This window comes from Tetranychus urticae, chromosome 3 (assembly GCF_039701765.1).
Source record: "Tetranychus urticae isolate SD_2017Ah chromosome 3, NJAU_TeUrti_SD_1.0, whole genome shotgun sequence".
NCBI classification, from domain to species: Eukaryota; Metazoa; Arthropoda; class Arachnida; order Trombidiformes; family Tetranychidae; genus Tetranychus; species Tetranychus urticae.
The window spans coordinates 3,845,692-3,862,605 of NC_142960.1; the positions used below are offsets into that span (position 1 = coordinate 3,845,692).

Genomic DNA, 16,914 nt, shown 5'->3' on the forward strand with positions numbered 1-16,914 from the left:
TTATTTATTAATATCCCAATCACCCATTGAACTTTGCTTGATGAGCTTTGGCAAAGTAATTACTTTAGATGGAGGAAAATCAATTATTTACAGAAAAAATAAATATCATCGATTCTTAATTTCCATGTATATTTAATCTTGAATTCATGTTTAAAGTTTCTCCAAGATAATCAAATTTCATTATTTCAACGTAAATTGGTATCTAAAAAGTTGATGAATCTAAAAGCCTTTTTATGCAACTTTTTGTATCCAAAACGCTTAGCAAGCAACAGCATCAACTTTAAAATCCCTTTCAGCTCTCATAGCATAAGCAAATTGGGAAATACTCAAAATATGATCATTTTCCCTTCCATCATGACAATTTCAGAAAATAAGTTACTTAACTTCAAATTTTAAATCACAGCATATTCATTGTTATTTTGAAAGAAACATTGAATAAATCAAGGGCGATGTAAAACTACTAAAGTAAAAATCCTACCAACCATACAAAAACAAAACGATTGCTTTGGTCAATTGCTTTAGATTCATTGGGATCTGTCATTGTTAATACACTCTGTGGTGGAAAAAATTCCGTTAATTAGCTTTTGCAGGATAATTGCAATTGTTTTTAATTGAGAAGAATAAAGATGGAAATGAGATATTAAGATTATAGTCAGTCAGTTGATGCATTGTATCCAATAAAGTTTGGTTAAAATTGAATAATCAATTATCGTTTTCTGTTCATTTGAAAAACCTTGCTAATTTTGCACTATTTTCTGAGAAAAAAGCTTATTCCAATTGTGATAAGCTTACATGCAAGTATGAATTATCTGATCATGCTATATTTTAGTTTTGTTATTTATCAAAGCTTGCTGTTTTATTTATCACTTCCGAGGAATTCATAGCGTAATCATAATTGATCAATTTCCATGCAATATCTATTCTTAAAATTGATTACATCTATTAAAATGCTTTCTGTTTCATGGCTGGCCCAGTACAAGGTGACCAATATTATAAGACATAGCATTAGTCGCGGAGATCGAGTAATGGAGCTATGATATAAATCTATGGAGCTATATTAGCCTCAAATGTCAAATCAAAAGTTTGTTTGTAAGCCTTTGAGTTCTTCGATAATCTACTTATATTTATTGAGTTTGAGCCACTCGACTGGGATTCGTAACCGATTCTCGCCGTTTGCCGATTCAAGCTTAAGAATTTTCGATATTAATGGTTATTTTCATAAATTTTTGTGCAACTCATCCTCAAAGGTTTTCTATTGGATTAAGGTCAAAATCTGGACACTTCATAACAGTAACATCGTTCGCACACACTAACCTGAGAATGTATAAGCCGAATGTGATCAAAAAATGAGAGCTTGTGCATGGTTTTATCCATAAAAATAGACAATACATTTGCTGATTCTAACTACTAACCTGAATTTCAACGAAATCCAAGATGCTGGTAACGATAAAATAGTATCTAATCTGTTCATTTAGAGGTTTTTCAATTTTTTTATTTCATTTAACCAAGTAATTAGATACAATATTTTCAGTTTCCTAATATTTTGTTTAATTTCATCAATTATAAAACGAATCAACTGTTTATCATAAGTCTAATATTTTTAACTTCTATTAATTTTTTTCTGTGTAAGGTGTCTCTACTTTGCATACAATATTATTGAAAAGTATAAAAGACTATTTAATAAACCGTTAATTCATTTGCAAATGTTCAGCAACAGCAATTGGAAACAAATAGTTGCAATTATCTGTGTTTCTATTTATTTCTCAATTGAATCTCCATTACAATGTTATTCAAAGTTTTAATTGTTTTCACATTGTACTCATCAATCTCAACACGTAAGAATTGAAATTAAAATTTAACCGTCTTAACCTAATATTTATTTCATAATTAACACAGTCAGTAATTTGGTGGACTTGCCATTGAAAGTGCCTAAAGGAAGTTCAGTGATTAATGCTACTTTAACTTATCATGGATATACCGTAAGTTGAATGATTAACTAGTTGTTGATCAATCTAACTTTTAATTTCATCTCTTAGAATGAATTTAAGAAGTATTATTTACAAGAGTTGATATCAGCTTTTGGTCCAACCACTAAAGGTAAAATTTTCATCTCAAGTGATACGGATTCCTACACAATACATTATAATGCTGATTCTTATACTGGTGTGGACGGTAGGGAACGATTGGTTATTCAAGGTGAGAATGTTAAAGTTTTTTTTTGATTTCCCTGATCGATGGAATGCAAAAGAAAGTGTAAACAGATTCTTGCGATTGGTTTCTCAATAATTGATACCGATGAAATGAACATCTTTTTTCTCGAGTCTATTGTTCCAGTTGAGTCAATTTTTTGATTATAACTACTTTTAATTCCCTATCCAAAGGTACAAATTGTGAACTGTTCACTTACACTTACAGCAGTTGGGATAAATATTTATCTGGAGTTAAGAAACCCATACTCAACATAATTCTCTTGATAGGACCTTCGATATTATACAGACTTGATCATTCGTCGTTTGTTTGGGTAACTATTCTGTTTGCTTTATTTTTTCAAATATATTTATCAATTCTATTTTTTGTTTATAGAAATCGGTTGCAGATAAAAACATCAGAGGAATCATGATGAAAGGGGCATCAACAGAAGTTAATGAAAATTTGAAGATTACTTTCTACTACAAAAGTAATTCGATACGAAATAATTAAACGATTAATTGATTATAATGAGAAGAATTTCACTCTTTTTTAAAACTCAGGTCATCTCGATTACCAATCTGGAATGGAAAGTCCCAGCAGAATTGAATTCAGTGGTTATGAGAGAGCTTCAATTCCAGAGTCAGAAGAGAATCTCATTCTATATATAGATATCTATTCTATTCAACATGTAAATATTTTCCTTGAAGACTTAGATCAAGTCCAGAATGAGGTTCAAGTAAGTTTCGGTTGAATAGAAATATTATTTCTTAAACGAAATATTTCCTTCTTTTAAATACACTTTTCTAAACGAAAACTTGATGTATGCTAAAATTCATTGTTTATCTCTTGACTAGCCTCCAACTGGAATCGGATGTCCACATTACTTATCTGGAAGCAAAGAATTGCCAGAGTTAAGTGTTAATCACTTGCACTACATCATGGAGGAACGAATCAAAGGTTCAACTGCGTCTCGATCACTTAGTGAGGTTAGTTCACCTGACCCAAAATTGGTATTGAAAAAATTATTGGGAAAATTCATTGCACTACTAATATTTATGAATTGCGACGATTTTATTGTATTTGTTAGGGTTTTGAGTACAAACACAAATTTCTAATGATCTTTTATTTCGAAGCTAAAATCTGTGAATGCTGGATTCCCAATACTTTTGCACTGCGCTTTATTTTTATTTGTCATTCGTTATTCAATTCATTTTTGTTGTTAGATTTATGCTGCATATCTTTACGATTTTTTGAGGATAAAAACATTGGTTGGTTCAGTAAGCGAAGTTATTTACGACTATCGACTCGGAGTTTCTTTTCATATTTCAAAGGATGGATCCGTTACTGTGACATCCATCGACTCGAGTACGCCTGGAATCGAATCTCATGGAGAATTCACTTTGACTACTCTTTTCATGCTCGATGGTAGCTTTAAATATCTTGGGAAGCGCAACTTGGTAAGTAAATGACGAAAAATTGATTGAATTCGAGTTTGTTTTGTATGATAAATAACCATAATTGAATTAGCACGGAAATTCAAAAGTTGCATCAAGTTGCACCATTTGTAGGGTATTCTCTTTTCGATAGACTCTGAGAGGCATGAATTTATCTGATATTGCTCGCCAGTCAATAAATCTTTTGGATTCATTCGTCGGTATTTTATAAGAACCAAACAAATGTATTATTTTATAACATCAAACTTTACAACTTGAATAGCAATAATAGAAAATGAACTTGAAATAAAATACTTGAATTTTTATTGAAATCTTTTAGAAGCATCGCTCTGGACTCTCTGTTGAAGCATGGGAATCAGTTCAACTCAATGCCAATATCAACGGAAAGAAGGTGGATAAAGCTGTCATTACTCAATATTTTGCTCCATCGGTAAGTTATTTCAATTGAACAGCCAAATTTGTTATCGAAATTAAAGAAGGATTTGTCCCGACAAGAGTCAGTTTTATGCTTTTCAATGATAAATTCAATACTTATTCTAATTTCTATTTGAATTTCCATCTAAATGGCGGTTTTAAGGAAAACAATGACATATTTTATGGCTATACTCTTGTCAGTACCAAAGTGTCCATCTATGATCATGATCAATCGGTAAATATTAATTTCGATTTTCATTATTCTCAAAATATTAAAATTAAACTTTATACCTTGTCTTTGAATAGAAAAAAGTTTACATTTGGAAGGATGGTATCACAAGAGATTACATGAACTTTCAAGAGGTTCGATCCATCGAGAGTATTCGTTCATTGACAGAAAAAGTCAATTACGCTTCTAGCGATGAAAAAGTGATCCTTAACTTCATATTAGAGTGTGATGGTATGTATTGATAAGCAATTTTAAAGTTATCAACTTTTGCCATGGAAATTTGGCAGAGATTCAATTGTAAATTCAAAATTTTCGTACTTTTCATTAAACTTTCGACTTGCTGCATTGAAGTTTAACGAAAACAACATTCGAAGACAGCATAAACTTCAACACAGGTAGTTGAAAGTTTATGTTGTCTCGAATGTTATCAATAGTTATTTCGGATCGTATATTACATTGTATTATATTAGCTTATAATTTCAGATAAATATGTCAAATGCAGACTTATTCAGTATGCAACTATTAATTGTGAAAAGCTTTACAATTAACGATTGCATGAGATGAAACAAGTAATAATAATGTTGAAATAATACTAATCATAGCGTATTTGCTTTTCTAGCTTCTGATCACAATGCTTGCATCAAACACATAGAGGATAATGTTTACTGGTTGAAAGGAGAGTTCCTTTATTTTGTCCTTTTAGTTCAACCAGTCAGTATACTGCGAATAGGCGATATTCGATATCGCTTCACCGATACAAAAGTCGAAATGGAAGTGACATTTCTCGATCTACCACATTTGGAATGTAAGTTAACTGCTAAATTTTGACATCGCTTGAGTGCGATTGAGCTCAGTAGTTAAACTTTCTTTTCCTTTCCAGTCATTTTCAACTCTGTCTCCATGTCGCTGAGTCAAGAGACATTCACCAAGATGATGACGATTAAAGCTAATAATGAACCCGATTGCCTAGAAAAATTATCACAGTATCAGCTGACAATCAAGTATATATTCATTTTTGGCTACATGAACATTTCTATGTAACTTATAAATAACAACTGTTTTCCTCTTCACTCATCTCTTCATTAGGGCTGTCATTTATAGATCTTCGGATGGTGTCTGTGGATACTTGAGTAATCCTGATGATCTTAAGATAGATCTTAAACAAGGAGAATCATGCAGTGTTTATTTATTTCCACTGAACAATTTGCACCGAGTTAAACAAGAGCTAACTCTTGACCAGCTTCATGAAGCATACTTGCAAGATGTTGGTAGGACATTTGGAGAATTTCGTAAGTACTTCTCACCTGTTAATTTTATGAAACTGATAATTATTCTTACAAGTGGAGCCCACGATCATGACTGATCGTAAATTTCTTTTCTCTGCATACAACAAACTCAACTTAATATTTAAAGACTCAAATTTTTTATTGAAACCATCGTCAATTTGAAAAACTAAATCAAACAAAATTATGTTTTACAGCTAAATCAAATAGTTTGCACTTTGAATATGCATTACATCAAGCACCTTCGATCATAGAAATTTTTTAATAACACCAAGCGTGCTAATCTGCGTAATAACTCAAACTCTTACGGCATTAAAGTTCATCAAGCCGCAACTCTTAACTCGAAATTCAAAGTTGAGACACTTATTAATCATCCAACAGTAAACCACAAATCATCAAACTAACAAATATTTGCTGTCCTCCATAATGCTTTTGAATACAGGTTTTTCCACTGCCACTCCAAGCGTGCTAATTCGCACGCGTATCATAAATACCTTCGATGCTAGAAATTTTTTAATAACACGAAGCGTGCTAGCTCGCGCAATAACTCTAACTTTTATGGTACTGGGAGCTCATCAAAGCACAACTCTCAAATCGAAATTCAAAGTTCAGACAAACTTCCACTAAATCATCCAACAGTAAAGCATAATTTTATTAAACTAAGAAATATTTCTGTCTCCACAATTTTTCTGATTAGAATTTATTTTTACACTACCTGAACATAATTTTTTCATAAATTTTAGTTCCTATGAAGACCAAGTTTGACTTTTGAAAGAGATTACATCATATAACTTAATAGAATCAGAGAAATCTTTTAATTACCTGAATGGTTACGGCTTGTATGCTAAAAGTTCATCAAGCTGCAACTCTTAACTCGAAGGTCAAAGCTGAGACACATTTAATCATCAAATAGTAAACAGAAAATTCATTAAATCCAAAAATATTTGCTTTCTCAATGCTTTTGAACACTGTTTTTTTCACTGCCACCCTGGACATGATTTTCTTAGAAATCTGAGTTTCGTAAAAAGTTAACACTTTTAAAGGGATTTCATCAAACACCTTCGATCAGAGGAATTCTTTTATTACACGAAGCGTGCTAATTAGCGTAATAACTGCAACTCTTATTGTACCGAAAGTTTATCAAATCACAACTTTTAACTCGAAATTCACAGTTGATAAACTTATTCATCATCCATCATCTGAAAAGTGTTGTTTTCAGACCACCTTTACATGAGTTTCTCATCATTCTGAGTCCCTATTTACTAAGTTGAGACACATATGAATCATTAAAAGTAGACATTAACTTCATCAAATTATAAAATATTTGCTGTCTTCCACAATGTCTTTTGCACTGCCACCCTGAACAGGATTTTCTTAGGAATCTGAGTTTCTAATAAGCCCAAGTTTTAACTACAAAAGGGATTCCATCAAACATCTTCGATCAGCGGAGTTTTCCACCACTATTTTACCGTATTGTACACGCCTTAATCGTGAAAATACACCACATCCACCAAATCAAACATCATCACTTTTTAAAGAAATTTTTCTCAAAAATTGTCCACCACTTTTGCCATCCACCAGCATGGCTTTTTTCACCACACTTTCCACCTTTTACACCATATTTGAATCCCTTTTTTCAACACTTTTTTACCTTATTGTCACCACTCAATCTAACACATCCACCACATCCACTAATTCAAACTTCCTCACTTGTTGAAGAGACTTTTCTCAAAAAAATTGTCCACCAATTTAAAGTAGCTTTTCCCACCTCTTTTCATTGTATTGTCCACCACTTTTTTACTGTTCTTTCACCGTACTCTCCAGTATATTGTCTACCACCCAGCCTAACACATTCACCAAATCAACCAAATCAAAACCATCACTTTTTAAAGAGACTTTTCTCAACAAAATTGTCCAACAGATTTTCATCCACTTTCAGTCACCAATTTAGAGCAGCTTTCTACCATATTTGCAAACAATTTTTTAGATTATCCACCAACCAAATCATACTTAATGTCCACTTTTACACCTTCTAACACATCCACTGTTCATCGCCATGATATCCCAAAAGTGGTCAAAAATTTGGTGGTTTAGGTAGTGGATAATCTTATAAAAATTGTTTGATATTGTGGTGGAAAAACTCACTCTAAAGTGATGGATGAAAGTGGTGAACAATTTCGTTGAGAAAGGTCTCTTTAAAAAGTGATGTTTGATTTGGTGAATGTTGTGGATGTGTTAGATTGAGTGATGGACAATATGATGGACAATATGGTGAAAAAACGGGAAAAAAGTGGTGGATAAAGTGATGAATGTGATGGAAAAAAGCTGAGCCCCAATTATGACTGATCGTAAATTTATTTTCACTGAATACAATAAATCCAATCCACATTTAGAGACTGAAATTATTGATGAAAAACCATTGACAATGAGAAAAAATAAAATAAAAGCACAATGTCCAAAAACTTTGATTTCACCGTTAAGAGTTTAGGCTTAGTGAGTTTTTAGGGGTTTAAAAACTGAGTCCATCAGTGCTATTGAAAATTTGTTTGAGTCGCCAGTTTTAGATAAAATTGGGGTCAAAGTTAAAGCTTCGAGCGCTTAATTTCAATAATGAAACCAGATTTTTTCATGAAACTCATTTTCATGGTGTAACTTTTGCTGATTAACCAGAAAATGAAGTTATTTTCAATGCAAAATTCTCTGTTCAGATCAAACAGATCATTTCAATTTTCAGTAAAAATTCGGAAAAATTGGCTGACTCAACATGTGTATCCATGATTTTTGCCAGTAAAAAATGAGTTTCAGATCTCTAACTCAAGCGGTAACAGAAGGCGGTCGATTTAACTGAAAATCGAAGTGAGCTGTTTTTGATATGAACAGAGAATTTTTCATTGAAAATAACATTTAGTGGTGGCTGAAAGTGTTGAACAATTTTGTTGAGAAAAGTTTCTTTAAAAAGTGATGTTTGATTTGGTGAATGTGGTGAATGTATTAGATTGAGTGATGGACAATACGGTGAAAATCGGTAAAAAAGTGGTGGATAAAGTGGTGAATGTGATGGAAAAAAGCTTAGCCCCGATCATGACTGATTGTAAATTTCTTTTCACTGAAGACAATAAATCCAATTTACATTTAAAGACTCAAATTATTGATGAAAAACCCCTGTCAATGAGAAAAAATAAAATAAAATTTAGTTCAGTGGAGGCAACATATTTTACCCCTAACTCTTTACTTGAAAAATGGTTTTACACATCCTTCGGTGTCCTATAAACTCGCCACATTTAAGCTTTAAAACAAACAGAGAGTCAAACCCTTTTACAACTTTAAAGAAATCTCTCCACTAATTGTTACAGCTATGGCAAGTAAATTATCAATTTTGATTAAGAAATTCGTGTACAAAGATCAAGCCCAAACTGAATAAATTCAGTTCAATATCATTTTGATAGCATTTGTATCGGGAATCGTTATTTAATTGAACACATTATAGATTTTTTGTTGAATTTTTGGCTGCCTAGCTTGCAACAGAAGTATGATGTAGGACATTCTTTCAATGAATAGATAGAAGCACGATAATGTCTCTTTTCGAATTAATACAAAAAGCTACCAAAACGATATGAAATTGAAGGACAATGTCCAAAAAACTTTGATTTCACCGTTAAGAGTTGGGACTTAGTGAGTTTTTATATCCCTAAAAACTGAGTCTATCAGTGCTATTGAAAATTTGTTTGAGTCGCCAGTTTTCGATAAAATTGCGGTAAAAGTTGAAGCTTCGATCGCCTTTATTTCAATAATAAAACCAGATTTTTTCATGAAACTCATTTTCCTGGTGTAACTTTTGCTTATTAACCAGTGAATGCAGTTATTTTCAATGAAAAATTCTCTGTTCAGATCAAACAGATCACTTCAATTTTCTGGTTAATCAACAAAAGTTACACCAGAAAAATGAGTTTCATGAAAAAATCTGGTTTTATTATTGAAATAAATGCGATCGAAGCTTCAACTTTGACCTCAATTTTATCGAAAACTGGCGACTCAAACAAATTTTCAATAGCACTGATAGACTCAGTTTTTAGGGGTATAAAAACTCACTAAGTCCCAACTCTTAACGGTGAAATCAAAGTTTTTTGGACATTGTCCTTTATTCAGTTTGAGCTTGATCTTTGTACACGAATTTCTTAATCAAAATTGATAATTTACTTGCCATAGCTGTAACAATTAGTGGCGAGATTTCTTTAAAGGTGTAAAAGGGTTTGACTCTCTGTTTGTTTAAAAGCTTAAATGTGGCGAGTTTACAGGGAACCATATCCTTCTAATTTAACAATAAACCAATCAACCTGAACAACCAAAAAATTTTTCCCCCAAAGTCAATGATAAAAGATACGGATTCTGCATTTTTTCCCCTACCCTGTTTAAACGCTAATTTCTCAGGTACCTGAATTCCGATGAAGTTCAGACTATTTTTCGTGGATGTAGTTTAATCATGACTTTCAGGCTGTGAAAAAATTTTCTTTAGAATCCTTTTAGTTTGGTCACAATCTTTACGCAAAAATTTTATGTTTTGACTTTATATATTGTATAGATTATTGTCTCAAAAGCTATGCATTTGAAGATTATTGATGTAATCGACGTGACTAAAAAAGAAATTGATTCGAAGGACGATATTACCTCTCTAATCAGACCTCATGCAAAGTTGCTAATTGATGGTATGTTCACTGAGTCTGTACCAGATGCAAAAACTTTTGCTGATTGTTACCGAAACTGTCATGATTCAGATCAAGTTGCATGCGTTACTTTTTCATTCTGCAACACTGATGGTAAAATTGACTGTAGAGTAAGCAGTTTGCAGGCTTCTGAAATTGCTACTCGGGATCAATCAATTGAAACTGACCCGAAATGTGGAATTTATTCAATAAGTATTCTCGACAATTATTTCAAAATATCCAATAGGAAAATCAAGGCTCAAATGTCAATTGCGATTGAAAAAAATTCTGTGTATTCCTGTGCAGAGGCCTGTCACACCTCATCAGAATGTTTATCTTTTCAATATTGTGATGGTTTTTGCAGTTTTGGTGATTTATTGTATACAGATGAAGCTACTGAATATGATGAAGAATGCGTGATATATTCTCGTAAGTATTCTTACAGGTAACCCAAGAAACAGAGCTTAAATGTATCTTATTTTTTTCTCTTTGTGTGATTCATTTAGCCAAAATAACTGAAATGTTTAAAAAAACAGGCAAAAAAATAATATCAGATGTGATGATGACTGAAACCAAATTAACCTTAGATCAATGTGCTTCATTATGCTTTCTGTTATCTGATGGCGATGAAACTGGATGTAAATCATTTAATTACTATCCTAAGAGTAGAACAGAAAGTTCTTGTTCATTGACTCATTTTTCAGTTGAAAACCCTGATACAAAAACCACTGATGGAGGTCATTGTTCCAATTATGAGTTAAAAGATTCGAATGGGAAGAAACGAAAAGAGTCCAGTTCAACTAAAGTGATTAAAGGGACATCGGGATCAGGTGCTTTTGGCATAGTAATGCTGTTCCTGTTTGTTGGTGCTTTATTGGGATTCATAGCCCCATTTGCTTACTCAAGAATTAAGAAGATGTATGATACTCCAATGACCAATAAAGATTTCACGTGGAGAAGACAACATGATGAGGAGCCCCTTGACAATGTTGATTGAATTCATTCTCAAATACAATAACTAAATTCAATTAAAAATTATTTACGACAAAATCTTTTCCTATCTTTTGTTTCATTGGCACTCATATTTAGATACAGTAGCTAGTGAGCATTAGCTGACTAGTATGTATACTAGCTGACTACATGTAATACATGAAAATTTCGATGTAACTTATAACTAATAATGAAAATCGATGACCAATCCACTCTGACTGTACCAGAAGTAAAAACTTTTGCTGATTGTTACCGAAACTGTCATGAGTCAGATCAAGTTCCATGTGTTACTTTTTCATTCTGCAACACTGATGGTAAAATTCATTGTAGAGTAAGCAGTTTGCAGACTACTGACATTGTTAATGGGGATCAGTCGATTGAAACTGACCCCAAATGTGAAATTTATTCTATAAGTGTTCTCGACAATTATTCAAGAAAATCCAACAGAAAATTCATAACTCAGCTTTCAACTGCAGTTGAAAAAGATTATGTCCATTCTTGTGCAGAATCTTGTCATGTCTCATCCGAATGTATATCTTTTCAATATTGTGATGGTTTTTGCAGTTTTGGTGATTTATTGTATACAGATGCAGCTACTGAATATGATCAGGAATGCATGATATTTACTCGCAAGTATTCTTATAAGTAACGCCAGTACCAAATCTCAAATTCATCTTATTTCCTCCTTTTTCTTAATCCATTCAGGCAAAGTATCTGAGAGATATCAAAGAACAGGCAGCAAAATAGTATCAGATGTGATGCTGACCGAAACCAAATTAACCTTAGACCAATGTGCTTCATTGTGCTATGAGTTATCTGATGGCGAGGAAACTGGATGTAAATCTTTCAATTACTGTCCTAAAAGTAGAACAGAAAGTTCTTGTTCATTAACTCATTTCTCAGTCAAAAGTCCTAATACAAAAACCACTGATGGAGGTCATTGTTCCAATTATGAGTTGAAAGAATCGAATGGAAAGCAACGAAAAGAGTCCAGTTCATCTGAAGTGAATAAAGGGACATCGGGATCAGGTGCTTTTGGTATAATAATGATGTTTGTGTTTGTCGGTGCTTTATTGGGATTCATAGCCCCATTTGCTTACTCAAAGATTAAACAGATGCATGATGCTTCAAATGCCAACGAAAATTTCACATGGAAAAGACAACAAGGTGAAGAGCCAATTGAAAATGTTGATTGAGTTATTTCAACAAACTATTCTTGACTTTTGTGCCCTTAGCAGTCAGATTTGCAAAATGTAGATATACAGCTCTTTATTCGAGTTATGATTCTAATATTAATATTTTAATGTAAATACTGTCATATAATTCCACGCTGATTCATTGATGATAATTTATTATTCATTGAAAAACGAATTTAATGAAAAATTCGTGCGTTTTTCGTCGCTTAATTACCAAGTTGCGCTTTCCAAGTTATGTAAAGCTAACCTCGAATATGAAAAGAATAGTCAAAGCGAATAAACTATGCATATCGACTTCAGACGACTTCGACTCTTAGTCTGTATGTATAGTGCTTTATAAACTCCAAATCGATAATCATTGATAGTTTCACCGGTGTTGCACCGAGCAATGTTTTCATTAACCTCAAAAATGAAAATTAAAATTGTGCAGCATGAATCTGAGAATAGATGGAATAAATAAGGAATAAAAACATTTTGCTAGATAAACTAACCTCACTAAATGGTCGAGAAGTAGTTGAACCTTGAATATGTTCATGCATGGTGTAATGTAAGTGATAAACTCTCAAAGCAGGTAGATCTTTATTTCCTGATAAGCAGCGTGGACATCCAATTCCGGGTAACGGCTAGTCAAGAATGAAAACTATAAGAAAAATTTCAGTAAGTTATCACTTGATAAAAGTTATTAATAGATAATTCAAACTCAAATAACGTTTCAACCAATTCTCAATGAAATTTGACTGAACCAGTGATAATATTAGCCCCTTGTATTCATATCACAAGCTCAGTTGACTAGAAATGGCTCAACTCCTTACTTTATGAAATCATTGAGTTGTGCATTTAAAAGCCTTTTACTTTCTATTATGTTGATCAACTTAATGGCTTAGTAATGAATTGGTCGAGAGGATTTCATAAAAAACTGAAAAAACAAAATTTATACACAAACCCTCAAATACCAGGATAACCTTTTGTATTTTATGATCATTTCAACACAACTCACATTTTCCTGGTTATCCTGGTTATCCTGGTTTTGAAAGTTTTCCAGGATCATTAGACTACGTGATTTTACTGATTATAAGTAAATTGACGAAATTTCAATTTGAAAACAATCCATTGTTATTAAATTATCAAATTATTCCCATTCACTTTTTGATTGTCGATGGTAATCTAACTCATGATAGTTTTACTTTCAAAATAACCTGTGGAAGAATAATGATCATGAACAGCCAATATTATAAATTTCTCATTAATTAACAATTACACCCATTAAATTTGTTTATTCAATTTGAATCATGAGCGAGTCAAGTGATCAATTATTCAGTCGCATAATAAATTAAAATGCACTTGAAAATGGTTGAAAAAGCCCAACATTAAATTGTCCAAGGTTTAACTTTAATGAATAATAAACCTATTTATGATTACATCTGAACTCAGAGAACAGTTTACAGCAATCAAAGTCCGAATTAACTGATCTTTTGCCTATTCAAGTACACAAACCGGTTACTTTAAAGTGAACCAAATAATCGGAACCTAACCAGAATTTGTAAATAACATAATTGCATAGAGAAAGAGAAAGATTATTATTAAAAACTGAATGTCCTGAGGCAGATAAATAATCGTAAGGTAATCAACAATGTAATTATAACAGCCACAAGCTGAATCTAACAACGCTTTACCGGAGATTACCGGTATTCAATTAATAAACAGATATAAGTTCAAGATGAAGCCAGATCTTATCAAGAGAAATGGCCTCTAAAACTCAACTGGCTATAAATAAATTAACGGTTTCTATAAATAACTGAAATTTCAGAGGATTAACCAATATTTGTCTTTAAATAGTAGATAAGTATAACTTGATTACTTCACAAATCTCCGATTCGATCGTCCAATCTTCAGGGATCCATTATATTTGATGGTTATTATTATGGTTCAATCAGCTTATCCAGTGTAACTCCCCTCTGTACGATTCTCCTCCCTTTGATCGTGATACGAAACCAAATCTTGTTTATAACCTGCAGCAAATCAAAGTTACATGGGTTTATGATGAAAAAATTACTTGTCAAATATTACGTGAAATAACCTTGTCAGCTTAATCATCCAAGACACTATTATAATTTTAGTAGACTGGAAAGTCCTTCAAAAATCTATGAAAACTCTTGGACTGTTTCATTATTTTCCCAAGTTTAACTTGAGTCACAGTTTTCAAGAGCTAATTCAACCACTTGTGAAGCTTTAAATGCTCCGACAAAACTTGAAGTAAATTAATTTTCTAATATCATTGACAATTGTGTTCGTCAAGTGAAAAGGTGAAAAATTTTCCATCTAAAAGTACAATAGCTACAGTGTGTCAGCGTGAATAAGACAAAATGAAAGACCACAATTCAGAGTCAAGTCAATTGGAAGCCTTTCGATCCACTTTGTCAACTAATAGTCGATTAAATGATTTGCATCTTGATGATACGTTATTGATCAAATTTTTACGTTGCCGCAACTATGATGTGACCCAGGCAATGACCGCCTTAACAGCGTATGTTGATATAATTAACAAACGATCAGACTTGTTTTCCTGGACGGATGAGATCAAAAAAGTGGTCGAAGCAGGTATTTTCCTTCACTACCCGGAAAGGACACCTGATGGTTGTGTGGTGAATCTGGTAACACCGGGTAAATGGAATCCAAGTGATTTTTCATACGCAACTTACATCAAACTGGCTATCCTGTGGTCAGAAGTACTTTTACTCGATGAAGACGTTCAAAAAAATGGTTTCATCGTTGTCATTGATATGAGCGGTATCAAGCTAACACACATTTATCATACAGGTGTTTCCAATGCCAAACTGTTTTCCGATTTGACTGAGCGCATCTTACCACGAAAGTTGGCCTCGATCCATTTCGTCAACGCAAGTAGATTCCAAGATGCAGGACTCGCATTATTCAAACCATTCATGACTGCCTCAACGAAACAGGTGATGCACTTCCATAGTAAAGACTGTTCCACATTGCACAAATTTGTTCCTCCAAATCTACTTCCAGCTTCTCTTGGTGGATACGCCAAAGAGGTTCCAGCTTCAACATACATTCATCTGTTGGAGAAAAACAAAGAAAAAGTATTTAAAATTTGGGATCAATTAAGAAATTAATTAATTGGTGAAACTGAAAACATTGAACAAGGAAAAAAGATGTTTACCATTCAATACTGCTGGTATCGAGATCCCCTTTTGTGTTTCCCTCCAAAAAAGGAGCAACAACCAAAGAGTAGACTTTGCTCTCACTCTTTGGTAACAACAAACATGTGACGTCACAATTTCTGGTTTTAGGTTAATCATTTGATAAAACCGTTGAATTTTACAGATTTTGACTTGTATAATTTTATTTATATTAATATTTTAAATTATATCACGAAACTCAATCAGTTTTATTATAATTGTTATTTTTTTACAAAGAAGTTACTCTGTACTGTAAAGTATGCTTACAACATGGAAGAGCAAAACTGGTTTATTAAATCATCAGAACGACTTACATCGACTTCATCAGCTGATGAATTATTTTTTCTTGGTAAACCAATTCCATGTTTTTTGAAACTTTAAATTCAAATTCATGCTGTATGTGAATGCTTAGTGATTATCCGACCTCTGATTTTCATCCTCAAAAATCTGACTGATAGACGATATAATACAGAGAATAGTTACAAACTGTGAACAAACTATTCCAATGATGTAAAAATTCTAACGAGCCATTTTACAAAAGTTTTAATTCTCTATCTTCAAGTGTCGTTATCTTCATAGTGATTAAAATGATTGACCAAAAATTACTGAAATATTCTGAGATTTGCCAAATTCCCGTCGATAGGTAGAGACAATTTCAATTTCTCTCTGCAAGTCCTCCCAATTCGATCCAGGCCAAAATTAAATTTAGAGCGCCATAAGCCATTAAGATTGAGCCCATTGACAAGATATAATAAATTATTTCTAACAAGCAGTTGAAATAAATTCAAATGTAAAAATATGAGGTTTTAACCAGAATATTAAAAAATGAAGTTACAGAATCAAAGATTGCATTTTGATTATTCGATACCAAAGTCAGACTTAATTCCGCGAATTCAACATGCATAATAAGGTAGAACGCGGTACTCTCACGAACTCTCTATCTCTTTATTGTGATTCTGGTGCATTTGCCCCTAAAGTTGACTTCAAGCTGAGGGAATTCCAGGTTAAGCATTCAGCCCCATAATAAAAGGATAATGATGAAGAAAGAGTGAAGACATGAGGTCGACTTTTACGGTATTTTTATGTATCTCTTTGTACTGTAGAAGTTAAATCAAAGGAAAGTCTTTTAATTTCAGTTGGAAAAACATTATCAGTTAGAATAGACTGACCTTAACGACCTTAAAATCTGAATCAAAAGTTGTTGAATTCTGTATGATTCAAACCTGAGATCATTAGCTGTTGCTGAGTTATGACC

General features: G+C 32.6%; 2 protein-coding genes across 2 annotated transcripts; both read left to right on the forward strand.

Annotated features, from left to right (window-relative positions):
- Positions 1-1,667: 1,667 nt before the first annotated feature.
- On the forward strand, positions 1,668-11,308 carry LOC107370742 (uncharacterized). Its single transcript, XM_089269873.1, has 16 exons — positions 1,668-1,835; positions 1,897-1,979; positions 2,037-2,196; positions 2,382-2,521; positions 2,584-2,677; positions 2,751-2,926; positions 3,045-3,176; positions 3,414-3,647; positions 3,964-4,074; positions 4,222-4,293; positions 4,365-4,518; positions 4,907-5,092; positions 5,168-5,288; positions 5,374-5,576; positions 10,166-10,699; positions 10,777-11,308. The coding sequence occupies exons 1-16, from the start codon at positions 1,784-1,786 to the stop codon at positions 11,265-11,267; spliced, it is 2,943 nt and encodes a 980-aa protein (XP_089125999.1). The 5' UTR covers positions 1,668-1,783; the 3' UTR covers positions 11,268-11,308.
- A 2,249-nt stretch (positions 11,309-13,557) lies between these two features.
- Positions 13,558-15,978, forward strand: LOC107371297 (alpha-tocopherol transfer protein-like). Its single transcript, XM_015939335.2, has one exon. The coding sequence runs from the start codon at positions 14,820-14,822 to the stop codon at positions 15,591-15,593; it is 774 nt and encodes a 257-aa protein (XP_015794821.2). The 5' UTR covers positions 13,558-14,819; the 3' UTR covers positions 15,594-15,978.
- The last annotated feature ends 936 nt before the right edge of the window (positions 15,979-16,914 follow it).

What these genes read in the sequence shown, in the direction of transcription:
- LOC107370742 (XM_089269873.1), top strand. Translation starts at nt 1,784, where the DNA reads ATGTTATTCAAAGTTTTAATTGTTTTCACATTGTACTCATCAATCTCA. An exon ending in ATCATTCGTCGTTTGTTTGG is followed by an intron (nt 2,522 to 2,583) that starts GTAACTATTCTG and finishes TTTTGTTTATAG; the next exon opens with AAATCGGTTGCAGATAAAAA. An exon ending in ATCTTGGGAAGCGCAACTTG is followed by an intron (nt 3,648 to 3,963) that starts GTAAGTAAATGA and finishes GAAATCTTTTAG; the next exon opens with AAGCATCGCTCTGGACTCTC.
- LOC107371297 (XM_015939335.2), top strand. Translation starts at nt 14,820, where the DNA reads ATGAAAGACCACAATTCAGAGTCAAGTCAATTGGAAGCCTTTCGATCC.